At 41.5% G+C, this 13,674-nt stretch overlaps 1 protein-coding gene and 1 long non-coding RNA gene across 2 annotated transcripts in view; both read right to left on the bottom strand.

The window, feature by feature from the left end:
• The window catches only part of LOC308650944, a 902,096-nt gene that overhangs the window by 741,598 nt on the left and 146,824 nt on the right, over positions 1-13,674 (bottom strand). The window lies entirely within an intron of this gene.
• The window catches only part of STX6 (syntaxin 6), a 39,900-nt gene that overhangs the window by 12,763 nt on the left and 13,463 nt on the right, over positions 1-13,674 (bottom strand). The window contains exons 4-6 of the mRNA XM_081297514.1: positions 7,251-7,313; positions 3,839-3,964; positions 2,316-2,422 (exon numbers count right to left, since the gene is read on the bottom strand). Of these exons, the coding sequence (XP_081153640.1) occupies positions 2,316-2,422; positions 3,839-3,964; positions 7,251-7,313 (296 nt within the window). The remainder of the gene's footprint in view (positions 1-2,315; positions 2,423-3,838; positions 3,965-7,250; positions 7,314-13,674) is intronic.

Here is a 13,674-nt window from a genome sequence, read left to right as displayed (position 1 = left end):
TCTTGGTACATTCTCCATTTTTGGAAGTAACATCCTTGTACCCCAGGACCTTGACTTTTATTTTTATCTTCAAACTTTACCTGTTGGCTCAGCATTACCATAGAACTTAGCTCTCCTCCTATCTGATCTCACCTCTGCATCCTCCCCACTTCCCTCTGATTGTACAGTCACAGTTTGATTAGATCAATATTCAGCATTTACATTAGGACTGCTGAATAAATGCTATCCATGGCTGGGGGCTGTGTGGTGGGACTCGGAGCTCAGTTGTGGTCACCTCTGGCTGAGGGTTCACCCTTCTCTGGCCTGCCAAGTCTATAACCAGCCTCTGCCTGCTTTCTAGGATCTAAACTATTATGACTGTTTTATTTCATATTTTATGACCCCAATAAGTTTTAAGCCTTAAAAGAATTCCTTTGCTATTGTTCTAGTGGATTTAGTGGGAATAGAGAGAGGGGTGTGCTCAATTCACATCTTTAACTGGGAGTCTCAGGTTTTCTCTATTGTCTGTTTGCTTCACCAACAGACTACCTCAGGTCATTAATTCCTTCCCATCTCAACAAAGGAATTTAGAGTCTAATCTGTGTTTGACAGGAAGCAAAGTCTAGATTCCTGCTATTCCAACTGCCTAGCTGGTCTCCCTGCCTGGATCCACCCTGGGACATCACCTAAATCACACAGCAGCTAAGCCTCTCCAATACCTGATCCCACCTCACTCCCAAAGCCACCTCTCTGGTCTCCCAGCAAGCCCAACCCGAGAAGTCCTGCCTTCTTACCACCCAGACAAGGCCTTTCCTGCTCCTGTCTGCCTCCCTATCTGGACTTCGGCCACTCCCTCTGATGCCCATGCTACAGACACGGAACCTCTCACTCCATTCACTCTTCTGCCTCCAGATCTTTACAGGCAGGTGTTCTTTCTTCCTCCTGGTGCACACCCCCTCACTGCCTTCTGGCACAAGCACGAGTCCCACCTCACCCGGCTATCTTCTACCCAGTCTGCAGGTTTCAATTAAACCCTTCTTTCTCAGAGAATTTCGGCTAAGTCAGAGCACTCTAGGCAGCAGTGCTAGACCAGTCACGGGGAACTTCCTACTTCACTGTCAACGCTTACCATACTGACTTCATTTAAACAATGTCCATTTCACTCAGAAAGTGGCCAGCTCTCTGAATGGCAGACACAGTGTCTCTTCTGTTTGTGCTATGTACCCAGGGCCTCCCAGAGGGCCTGGCGTAGAACAGGTGTCCAGTAAGAATCTATAATGGATGCTTGTGTAATCTAAGACTGCGATAGGAGAGTTTTGAAATATCCTGATGGACTGTCTTGTTTCCCAGAAGAAAATTTGTAAAATGGTAAAAGTACTGCATGGTGGCATTTAAGAAGGTTGTTTTCGCTGATCATGGTGGCACACACCTTTAATCTGAGTGACTTGGAAGGCTGAGATAGGAGGATTATAAATTCCTAGGCCAGTCTTGGCTATAAGCAAGACCCTGTCACAAAATAAAACTTAAAAGGGCTAGGATGTAGCACAGAAGTAAAGTTTGCTTGAAGTCAATCCCCAATTAAAAAAAAAAAAAAAAATTTTTTTTTTTTTTTTGCTATCATACTTTATAATGTAAAAGAGATTGGCCATTTAAAAAGTTATGTTTCCTTGGTCTGGGACTATAGCTCAGTGGCAGAGTGCTTGTCTCTCATGTGCGAGGCACTGGGTTTGATCCTTAGCACCGTATATAAAAAAACTAAATAAATGAAAGCATGCTGTCCATCTACAACTAGAAAAAAATAAAATTAAAAAAAAAGTTATGTTTCCTTGATTTTTTGTTTTGTTTCTGAGAGGAAAATTTCCTTGCTAAATATAGAGTTAAATTTCTTAGTTTTTCTATTAAATTATGATTTAAGTTAAAGCAAAGTCCTGTCAATGCAGCAGCAGCCACGAGAAGACGGAGTGGCAGAGCTCCTAATGCCACCTGCACAGGCCTCCCTTCACACTGTCCATCCCCTTTGGAACAAAAATCTCTAGAGGTTACATCCCTGTTCACATTTGCATTCATAATCATGCTTCAAACATTTTCTCAGAGAAATTTGTTATCTGTTTTTGGAGGTGTTTAAAAATAATAACGATGCCCAAACCCTGCTGTAGATTTTATCTAAAGAGTTGCTTCTTTAGGGGAGGCTAGTCTACAACAGAATAAAAATGCAGCTATAAATAAAACAGCTTTTGGTTTTACAGTCACATAACTGCCAGGCCTTTGGGAGGTCTGTCCTATGAGATGGCTTTTTCTTCGGTCTCACTACAATGACGGGGTGCCTGGATACTCACACTGCCTGTTCCTCCAGCTCCCCTCCAATGCGCTGGGACATGTTCTTCAGCACCCCGATGCTGCCAGAGACCAGCTCCAACTGCTCATCCTGCTGTTCCACAATCAACTGGTGCCAGAGAAACGGGAAATAAGCAATTAAAATCCATCTTACCTGGTTCCAAGCCCAGCACTCTAGCAGCTGCTAGTTTCTCTGCCAGCTTGGGACAATTCACATTCAGAAGCAAAGCCCAGAAATCAAAGGACCAGACCGTTGCCTCTGAGAACACGCTGCTCAAAAGGCTGGATTGTCAAGCTACTGATATCTCCTGCTGATCCAACTTGTGAACAGTCAGCAGGGCTTGAAACCACCAAGAGAGATTTACTCTGGTTGGCTGAAGTCCAATAAAGGAACAGACAATGGCTGAAAACACACATGCAGATGACCACTGAGTCACGGGTATGTTTGGGAAGAGGAAGTCCACGGCCAGGATCAAGGTCTCCAACCACAACATACTGCCAGCTTAAATGCAAGAGAGACTGTCAAATCTCGGGATGTGGGAAAACTACAGTGTTTTTCTTCCTCCTCAAACACAATCTAGAGGAAGCCATATGGAAATGTTATCTCAAGGACAACTACTGAATGACAAATTAATGTTGACTTTTAATTGTGCTTTATACCCTCTCTTTCTATTAAAAAATGGCTGCTTGGAGGGAAGATACAGCTCAGTTGGTAGAATGCTTGCCTCGCATGCACGAAGCCTTGGGTTCAATCCCCAGCACCACAAAACAAAACCAGTTTATGTCTGGCTAAAAAATGGTTGCTTGGTTAACAGCAACTTGAGTAAACTACTAGTTAAGGAGACATACTAATGGAAACAAAAGAACACATAACCTACACATACACAAAAAACACAGAATTTAAGAGCCAATAGTTTTAATAGACCTGATCGTCCAATCCCTAGATAGCTTTCTTTAAATAATCACAAATTAGAAGCACAGCATACATACAGTCACTTTCTCCTCCTCAACTTCCATCAAAGCAATTATTTTTCCATGTAATAGAACACATTAATAATTTTCAGTGAAAAAACAAAAACTCAATCTTTCTGAAAGGGTCTTCATTGACATGAACAAAAAAAATGAGTGTATAAATAAGAGGTTGGGGAAAAGGTTTTATTTTGTTTTTAAAAATCCTTGGCCTTGTCTTTCAGGGTTTTGTTTGTTGAAGTGCTGGAAGTCGAACTCAGGGCCTTGCGTGCTCTAGGCAAGTGCTCTAGCCACCACGCTGCACCCCTGCCTTTCAGTTTTCATGTCTGTCTGCTTTCTATGAGACCTACTCAAGCGTGGTTCTCTGAATACTGTGCTCTAAAGGCTTTAAAACCCCTCGTGTATGTGATCATTACATAGTGGCACAGTCAACCGCGGGGCAAGCTCTGCTCAAACCTGCCTATCAGTAAGCAGTGTGGCCCCCATGGCTGGCGGAGAAGCCAGGGGAGGTATCCCACCTGCCACCTCCCCTCCTGGCCGGCTGTTCTCAGGGTACCTGCTGCTGCGCCTGCTGCTCCTCGATGAAATGGGAATTGGCTAAGTGCAGCTCTCGATCCAGGCGCCCGTACTGATCTGTCGTTCCTGTGCTCCAGGTCTGGCTGCCACTGTCTCCTAGCAGTGCCTGCATGAACGGGGATGATCAGAGTGAGGAACAACAAACAGGTACCATCTCTGAACAGTGAGGCATCGGGGTGACAAAGAGTTCTCACATTTCTCACTACCTGGGCCACACTTCTATGGGTGCCTGTGTAGTACAACTTAGGGACTGCCCTGAAGGGCCTTCTGTCTTCAAGCCCTCCCTAGGTCTGTCCCATTAAAATGCAAATAAGTGTCTACACTAACCCAACAAACAAATCTGTACATTGTAAATTGCCTCACAATTTAACAGCACTCAGTCCCTTACAGCTCTTCCAAGGACCCAGAGTTTCCAGTCAAACTGGTTTACAAATCTGGAGTCTGTTATTGAAGGAGGATCCAGGAAGCTTGGGGGCCTTGGGGGATGGGGATTTCCCCAGGATGACGAGAAGGTAAACAATAGCCCCTCATACACAGAAGGCACAGAACCATCCACATCTGCTGAACTCAGTCTCTGAATAAAACCCGACACTTCACTGGAACTGAAAGCTAGACTTCCCAGAGGATGTGGGGTTGCTCCCCCAGGCAGCAGGACCACAAGGAGTCCTTGACCCGGTGTTCTCCTCCAGGGTTTCTGGAGGCCAGGGGTAGCTTTCCCCAGGATGAACTCAAAGGAGTTTATAGCCAGAAATGGTTAAGTTCGAGAATATCTCGCTTCCGTGAGAGGTCAGGAGGGAATGTGAGACCCCTTCCGACTGCTCACACCAGGATGCTCTAAGACCCAGAAGATGCTGGTGACTGCAAACCATTCCTCCTTGTGGAGTGGCCAAAGCTTTGCACTAGGTACTTTTTACCTCTGGCACTACGAAAAGCCTAACCAGTTACTTGATTCTCTCTCTGAAAGCCCCACCCACGCCTCTCTCCATTGGATACTGACCTCCTCCTGACTTTCAGAAGTAAAGTCTACTAACAGTCAGGATACAGGGGCCAGGAGCGGGCAAGTTCAGGATGCAGAACACCAACCTCTGAGGCTGTTATCAGAGGAGCGCCTGAGATACTTACTATGGAAGTTCTTGTTGAGATCTTTGAGGCTCAGGGTATCAGTCCAGTCAAGAGGCTGGATGTGACTGTCTCTGGAGTAAAGCAGACCTATGGCCTTTGGTGGTGGCTCTACCCTGACCTGTTCTTAGGGATGTCAAGATTTAAAATATCCGGCTAATTCTAATCCCAAACTCTAAGGACCTCTGTGGAGGACATTGGGGTCTCATGACAATTTTTTCAGTGTCAGAAAAAGGGCAGAGTGCACCACTGAGCTTTAGGCAGGGACCTGGGGCTCCGTCAGGCTGTGTACCACAGCCAGGGCTATGTTGTCCTCCAGGGTCCGTGGTCTACCCTTGGTGAGACATACATCATGTTGTTCAGAGTCATGTAGGTTTTATCGTGAAATAGCTTAGAGTTCATCAGTCTGATCCCCGGGAGTCTCATTCAATGGGAAAGAAGATGGAGGAGGCCGCAGCACTGAGCGATGAGCTTACGGAGAGGTGGAGGCAATGCTGGTGAGGCTGCGAGTGGCACAGCACCTGGTACCTGGCACAAAGACCGACTGCCCACATGATGCGTGAAGAACCCTGGCCCCACTGTTCCTCGAAAATAGGAGGCCCTGTGACCTATCACTCAGACTAAAACAAGATTCCAAGTCGTGCTTGGAAAGGAATGTATGAATTCTCACTTCATTCACATTACTTCACCTAAACTACCCAGAGAATAAACACGTTAAGGACAGGCGTTACCTACCTCACTGTCACGACTACTTCAGGTATCGTCATTTACTTTCCTATATGCTCATGTGCAAATGACAAAGGAATTCCCAAACTAGCCAGCTGTGGTCATTTATTAGCTTCTTTCTAGAGTTAGAGCCAGGTGGAATGAGCTAGCTAATGACTTTTCCTGCCTGTACTATTAGAAGAAGAAGAAGAAGAAAGAAGGAAAAAAGGGAGGTAGATAAAAACAAATCAAAACCCCCCAAACAAACAAGACTTCAAACAGGAGGTCAGGTGATACTTGTTTTCAAAATTAAGTGTCTCAGCAAACACCTACTAGGTATAAAGATTTATGTTATAAACTACCAATTCCTAATTAGTAATAACAGTGAGGTAATCCCAAGCTACAGGCTTCTAAATGGATTACTGGTAACTTTCTGGACTCTGAATAGTCATTCAAAGCAAATAATATCACTCTGAACAACCTTGTGATTTTCCATGAAATCTTTCTTACTCCTAAAGCAAAATAGATATTCACAGAATTTATAAAAACAATTTGTCAATAAAAATCATCTACCAGCTTACCAACAGGTTAAGGAACATTCTAACCACTGAAGGAATGTAGATCAAACCTGAATTCAAGTTCTAGGTGATGACTGTATATTTTTAAAAGGATCATATTTTAACAATTGGAAATGAGTTTCTTTCATACACCATGAGTAATTTCTTATCACCACTTAAAGAGATATTTAACTTAACACACATTTAAAGTTCTTCAAACGTCTTTCCATTAAATTTCAATCATTAAGTGTCTAGTGAGTTCTATGGGTAGGCAGGTAGTAGCAGCTAGAGATAAAAAACTCAACAACAATTTTCATCTCAAGGAGCTTGGGGTCCAGTAGAAAGAAAGAGAACAAGTAACTGGGGTCTTAGAGGAAGCCTGGTGTAGGGTATGTTCAACAGGTGCAGAATAACCCCTGAACAAAGAGCTCTGTGGTGAGTGCTGAAGGCGGATAAGCAGAAGAGCGGAGAGGAGCGGAGCGGGGCTGGAGGTGGGAAGCCAACAGCCATGTTGGAGCAGCTGACTGGATGCCATGGTTAGACCATGTGTTAAACTCATGGTCCCCAGGCCCCTGGCACTGCTGGGAAGTGGCAGAACCTTTAAGAGGTGGAACCTAGTGGCAGGTCTTCTGGTCATTGAGGAAATGCCCTTGAAGAGGATAGTGGAACCCCACCCCCTTCCTCTTTCATGTCCCAACCATGAGGTGAACAGACATGGCATGATGCCACCATGGCTGCCCCACCACAGGCCCAAAACCAAGGGGCTCAATGATTATAGACTCAAATTCCAAAACTGTGAGATAGAACAGACCTTTTCTCTTTATGAGCTGATCATCTCAGACATTTGTTATAGTAACAGAATACAGACTGATACACTAGACTTCCCCGAAATCTCCCCGTGTCACTCCAGGGTCTTGCTCTTTGTTATGTGATATAGAGACTGTCCTCATTTAAAACTCCTATGTCTAATCAAGTATTTTCTTTGACACTTAGATTTTGATGTCTTCTCACCTGCCTATTTTTCCTTTCAGCTAACGCCTGCACAGATGAAGTTGACATCTGATCCTTCATGTCCTAATGAGACAAAGAGAAGAACAAAAAGTGAATGAAAAATATCTTTAGCAAAATACATATAGTTCATTATTATGTTTTTTTTTTTAACAAAAACCTTTTATTTTCAGCCTCAACAATAAAGGAAATAAAGAGACATTCCCTTAAAAAGAGGTAACCTGAAAACTAAACTTAAATAGGAGCAAAGAGGAAGGGAACTAACTTTTACTGGGTTCCTACAACAGGCCAGAAACAGCTCTCACTGAATTTTCTCAACAACCCTGTGAAGCAGGTATTATCACCACTTTCAGGTTGAGGAGACCCAGATCTAGAAAGACATGTGCAATTCTGAAAAGCTGCACTGCCAGTGAATGGTGTCCCTCAGGCACACAAATACCTGTGCTCAAGGACTAGCATCCTTTTTAAAAAAAACATAAAAAATCATGAAGAATATTTATTGTTTTCAAACACAGAACATTTTCATATTCACATTTCTTTTCTTTCTTTTTTTGGTCCCGGGGACTGAATGCAGGGGCATTCACCACTGAGCTGCCTCCCCACCCCCTTTTAGGTTGAGGCATAGTCATGCTAGGTTGCTGAGGCTGACCTCGAACTTGCAGACCTCCTGCCTCAATGCCTCTGCAGCTGGGATTGCAGGCATGCTCGCTTACCCAGCTCACTTATTTCTGAGTTAAAAGGAAGTACAGACTATTTCTAACAAGAATGAGTTTCCACAGTGGCATCAAAAGTAATTTTGTATGGAAAGAAAAATAAATGTATTATTAAATCTGGAGCAAAATACTTTATTAAATATAAACCATTTTGCTTTTCACACTTAACCATTACCTGATACAATAAAATGATTTAAAATAGGATGATTACAATTTTCTTTTTTCTTTAAAAAAGGCTGTCATGATACATTATACTTTCTGTTGGCAAGTAGATTATTTTTATAGATGCACATGTTAAGGTATTGATTTTTTTTTTTTTTTTTTTTTTTTGGTACTGGGGATTGAATTCAGAGGCACTCGGCCACTGAGTCACATCCCCAGCCTTATTTTGTATTTTATTTAGAGAAAGGGTCTCACTGAGTTGCTTAGCACCTCACTTTTGCTGAGGCTGGCTTTGAACTCGTGATCCTCCTATCTCAGCCTCCTGAGCCACTGGGATTACAAGCGTGAGCCACTGCGCCCAGTAAGGTATTTGATTTTGATGGAAACTTCTTCCATGACCCACGGTAAGTGAATGGTAGACGAGATGGTACCATGGCTTTTATGATTCCTACTACGGTAAAATTGCCTTCTTTCAACTTTCAAAGCTCATACTCATTCATTCTCAAATATGCATGCCTCTGACACACGCCAGGCATACAGCAGTGAATGACACAATGAGGCCCTGTTCTGTTTCCGTGGAGCCGCATGGTGACTTCCCTGAGTCAGACACCTCAGGTGCTGTTAAAAATGCAGTTCTCTAAGGCCCCACCCAGACCTACCAAGTCAGACTCTTCAGGGTGAGGTCTAAACTGGCCCCTGTGGTCTACACAAAAGCTAGATGCCTCAAAGTGAGATGATCAGACAAACTAGTATCTCCTGGATACCCTCTCAATTTATCAATTAAATGAACAGTTTAAGATAACATTCTGGTATCCAAACAAAAAATTCCATTCATTTACTATACATTAGTAACTATTAAAAAAAATACCTGAGAAGTTCACTAGGGAGATAATACAAGCTTTTTAAAATGTGCCCAATGCATTGTACCATAACTTTCTAAAAAAAATGTATGTGTAAAAAGTAGTATCTGAGCCTCTGAACGCTGCATATGGAATGTACTCTTGCTGTCAGAGGTCAGGAGGCAAGGGGAGGTGGCGATGGTACTGGAGCACCAGGCAGCTGCCGGGGTGCTGGCAGCCCTGAGACGCTCTGGGTACTGCTCAACAAATTCACCAAGCTGTACACGTAGGTACCTGAACTTTTCCTGTTATATTTCTTTTTTTTTTTTTTTTTTTTTTTAAAGAGAGAGGGGGAGAGAGAGAGAGAATTTTTTTTTTAAATATTTTTTTTTTAAGAGAGAGTGAGAGAGGAGAGAGAGAGAGAGAAGAGAATTTTTAACATTTATTTTTAGTTCTCAGCGGACACAACATCTTTGTTGGTATGTGGTGCTGAGGATCGAACCCGGGCCGCACGCATGCCAGGCGAGCGCGCTACCGCTTGAGCCACATCCCCAGCCCTTCCTGTTATATTTCAATTAAAATGTCTTTTTTATATTTTAATTAAAATACTGCTCCCAAACAATGACGGTAAACGGGACCAACTCTTTAAAAATAAAATTTTCACTTTGTTTGACGAGCCCCAAAACAGTCACTGCCTTGACTCACAAATTCCACTAACAGAAATGTACTTTAAGGAAATAACATCAAATATATACCAAAAGAGATGTGCAAAAACGTGTGATGCTATGTTATTTATAATATAGAGCTAGAACTAAGCAGCATATTCAAATAAGGGAACAGCAACTTATACTATATAGTATCATATACTAGACAGTATGCTTATGAAGAGTCCTGGAACGAGACAGCACACAAATGACCAAACATGAGAAAAGACTCTAACCACTTCTAATCTAAGGGCAACCAGAGATACGTTCCCTAATTCCACGAGGAAAGAAGAAAAAGCCTAGTAATACTTAGTGTTGGTGAAATATGGAAGCTGGGGGCAGGGGCACATGCCTGTAATCCCAGTAGCTCAGGAGGCTGACGCAGGAGGATCACGAGTCCAAAGCCAGCCTCAGCAAAAGCAAGGCACTAAGTAACTCTGTGAGACCCTGTCTCTGAATACAATACAAACTAGGGCTTGGAATGTGGCTCAGTGGTAGAGTGCCCCGAGTGCCCCAATACCCCAAAAAAGGAAAAATGGAGCTAGGCATAGTGGCCGGTAATCCCAGCCGCTCAGGAGGCTGAGGCAGGAGGATCACAAATTTAAAGCCAGCCTTAGGAACTCAGTGAGACCCTGTCTCAAAATAGAAATAAAAAGGGCTAGGAATGTGGCTCAGTGGTAAAGTACCTCTGGATTCAATCCCCAGTACCTCAAAATAAATAAATAAAGTCTTCTGAATTGGGAGCATAGCTCAGTGCTTGCTCAGCATGCACAAGGCCCGAGGTTCATTCCCCCTCCTATGAAGTCTTACTGTAGATACCAAGAAAATACTAACCAAATACTAACCACATTTAAAATGTGTCTTCTCATTGAATTCCTTACTACTTAAACAAATATAGTTTAAGTAGATAGATAGTTACTGAAGTATGGTTTGCAACCGCTAAAGATTAACAATTAAAGTATCTACTGGTGGGTCAATAGTTAAATAAATCATAACAGAACCAGATTAGAGAAGAGGTTAGCAGCAGGGTCTTTCATGCCTAAATCTTAGGTTCAAAAACTGGTAATGCAGAGAATATCATGCTAAGTGAAATAAGCCTAAAACCAAGAGCCAAATGTGTTCTCTGATAAGTGGATGCTGGTCCATAGTGGGGTGGGGGGATAAGGAAGAATAAAGGAACTTTGGTTTGTGTAGAAGGGAGTCAGGGGAGGGGTGGGATTGTAGGGATGGGAAGAACAGTAGAAAGACACACATTATTACCCTGTATACATGGATGATTACACTAGTGGAGTGACTGAACCATGTATAGCCAAGGAAATTGAAATCATGCTCCATTTGTATTCTATATGTCAAAATGCATTCTATTATAACAAATTAATTTTTAAATAAAGATAATAGCTATGCTAAATTGGGCAAATTTCTCAATTTCTCTCTTTCTTTTCCATTTATGGAATAATATCATTTTATACAATCACTGTGGGAATTAATAAAGATATGAAGAATGATTAATAACAGTGGTCAAAAATCTAGTAAACACTCAAGTAAATACTATCATGTAAAAGGAAACAACCATGAAAAGGGGTTATCTAAATCTGCAGCCACTGAGCCCTGAAATGGAGTCAGTAAAACTGAGAAATTAAAATGAATTTATTTTAATTAACTAGAACTTAAATTCAGTTACTGGAAAACTTCTATTCATGTTTGGAAAAAACTGGGTTTGTGACTCTCACTGTAAATTTTATAGATGCTCTCTACAGATGAAGTTCTTCCAATGAAAATCTCACATCTGAATTGACATGTGCTTAAGTGTAAGATACACGCCAGATTAAGCAGTCTTGGTATAAAAAGTTTAAAAGACTTCAATCTCTCATTAATGTTTCTTAAGATTGATTACATGTTCAAATGATAACCTTCTTGATAATAGGTTAAGTAAAATATACTTAATTTACTTGTTTCTTTTCCTTTTTCATGTGGCTACTAGAAATGAAAATGCTTAACACTGAATAATAAGGTCACAACTACGAGAAACACTGCCAGCCGGCACTGAGGAAAGTGACTGACATGCTGTTAGTTATCATTTCACATTTCAGTTTCTTTTTCTATTTTATCCTCTTGCAAAATTGTTCTAATTCTTTAATGAACATGCATTACTTTAATGAAATACATATTTTAAAGGTGCAATTCTAAAGTTTTCTGCTTAATAAAAAACCGTGATTGTGTTTGTGTGTGTGTGTGTGTGTGTGTGTGTTTGTGTGGCCACGGCTGCCGGTAAAGGGCTAAGTTTTAAGGACAGCACTTTATGTAGGTTAGAGTCGCCAGATACCACATTACAAATCACCTTCACACTGGGATGTGGAATTCTCAGCTATGTTACTAAACAGTTTCCAACATTTGGTAACAACCTATCATGCCTAAAACATAATTACTCATCTTCTTCCTAACACATGAAGTTTAGAACCAGCAGTCAAAAGCAGTTAGTCCCAATAAAATATGGTTCATTTGCCAAAAGAACAACCAATGTCCTGATCACGTTCCTGCTTCCCTCCACGCTGTCTTCCAAGCGGAACCAGAGGCCGCTAGAGTCCCAGTGCTCCCCGCTCCTGGGCCTCCCGTCCCAACATCATGTGCACACAGACATCTTACGCTTTCTGATTAACCGGTGTCACTTCTTCTTGACTTACAACTGTAAACTAGACATTTCTTGGGTTGGAATAGATTTTGGGGAGGGAGGTGGAAAGAGCAGGGAAATCTGAATCCCTTTGAAAGTTAAAGTTGGAGAAATTAGTGAGGCTCATTTCATTATTAAAACTGAGATCCAAAGAGACTGACTGATTTACTCTGTTTAAAATTTATTAACGTCACAACTTAACCTAGACCTTAGATTCCCTGACCACTTATTCATTATTGTTCTGCCATATACTGCAAAATTCACTACTAAACTGGAGTCAATTCTGGAATATATTTTCAAAACACAAAAATTTCATATGTGAAATCTCATATATATAGATGACTCCACAAATAAAAAATGATTACATCAAATATATAAAGCCTATTTACATAAAACTAGAATATTTTGCTTTCTTCTTTTTTATTTCTATTTTTTGTGTGGCGCTGGGGAGTGAACCCAGTACTCTATCACTAAACTACAGCCCCAGCCCAAGTACTTTATTTTCTTCAGTAAAAGCTGCCACCAAAATTTAATAAAGACTTCACAATAGGCTGGGGTTGTGGCTCACAGTAGAGTGCTTGCCTAGCATGCACGAGGCACTGGGTTCAATCCTCAGCACCACATAAATGTAAAATAAAGATATTGTGTCCACCTAAAACTTAAGAATAAATATTAAAAAAAAAAAACTTCACAATCTTAAATGACGTGTGGAAAAACATTCGCAACAAGACTTTTTAAACAAACACTGTTTAGCTGAGTGTGTTTCTTGTTTTTGTTTTTACTCCCATTAGCATTGTTGCTGCTTCCTTTTCCTACAGATTTTCAAAATCAAATATTGACTTTAAAATCAAATCAGCAGAAGCTCAGTTAGGTACTGTTACCCCACCACTGGCAAATACTGACACTTCAGCCAGGCACTGTGGCAGGCAGCTGTAATCTCAGCTGCTCGGGAGGCTGAGACAAGAGGAGTGCAAACTCAAGGCCAACTTGGACAATTCAGTGAGAGCCTTCCGCAGGATAAATTTTCTGTTTTTTTTTTTTTAAGGGCTGGGATATAGCTCAGAGGCAAAATGCTCCTGGGTTCAATCCCTGGGGGGGGGGGGGGGAGTCCAAACTAACAGCTTCTCCAAAATTAAAATTAAATTTTAAATTTAATAAATTAAAACAAGAACCATTAAAAACCTAAAGCAGTCAGTTAGATCACCTAGTTGAGGGTGATTTAGATCTCAACTCCAGAAGGACAGCAACATTTTGAAGTACTGATGTGATTTATAAGACTAAGATTATACTTTTAAAAAACTTCAAATATTAGAAAATGAACTTTGGATTCTACTTCCAATT

Source organism: Spermophilus citellus (genome assembly GCF_964194105.1).
Source record: "Spermophilus citellus genome assembly, chromosome: 6".
NCBI classification, from domain to species: domain Eukaryota; kingdom Metazoa; phylum Chordata; class Mammalia; order Rodentia; family Sciuridae; genus Spermophilus; species Spermophilus citellus.
Note: the sequence above shows the minus strand (reverse complement) of the source record. Positions and strands in the feature narration are given on the sequence as shown.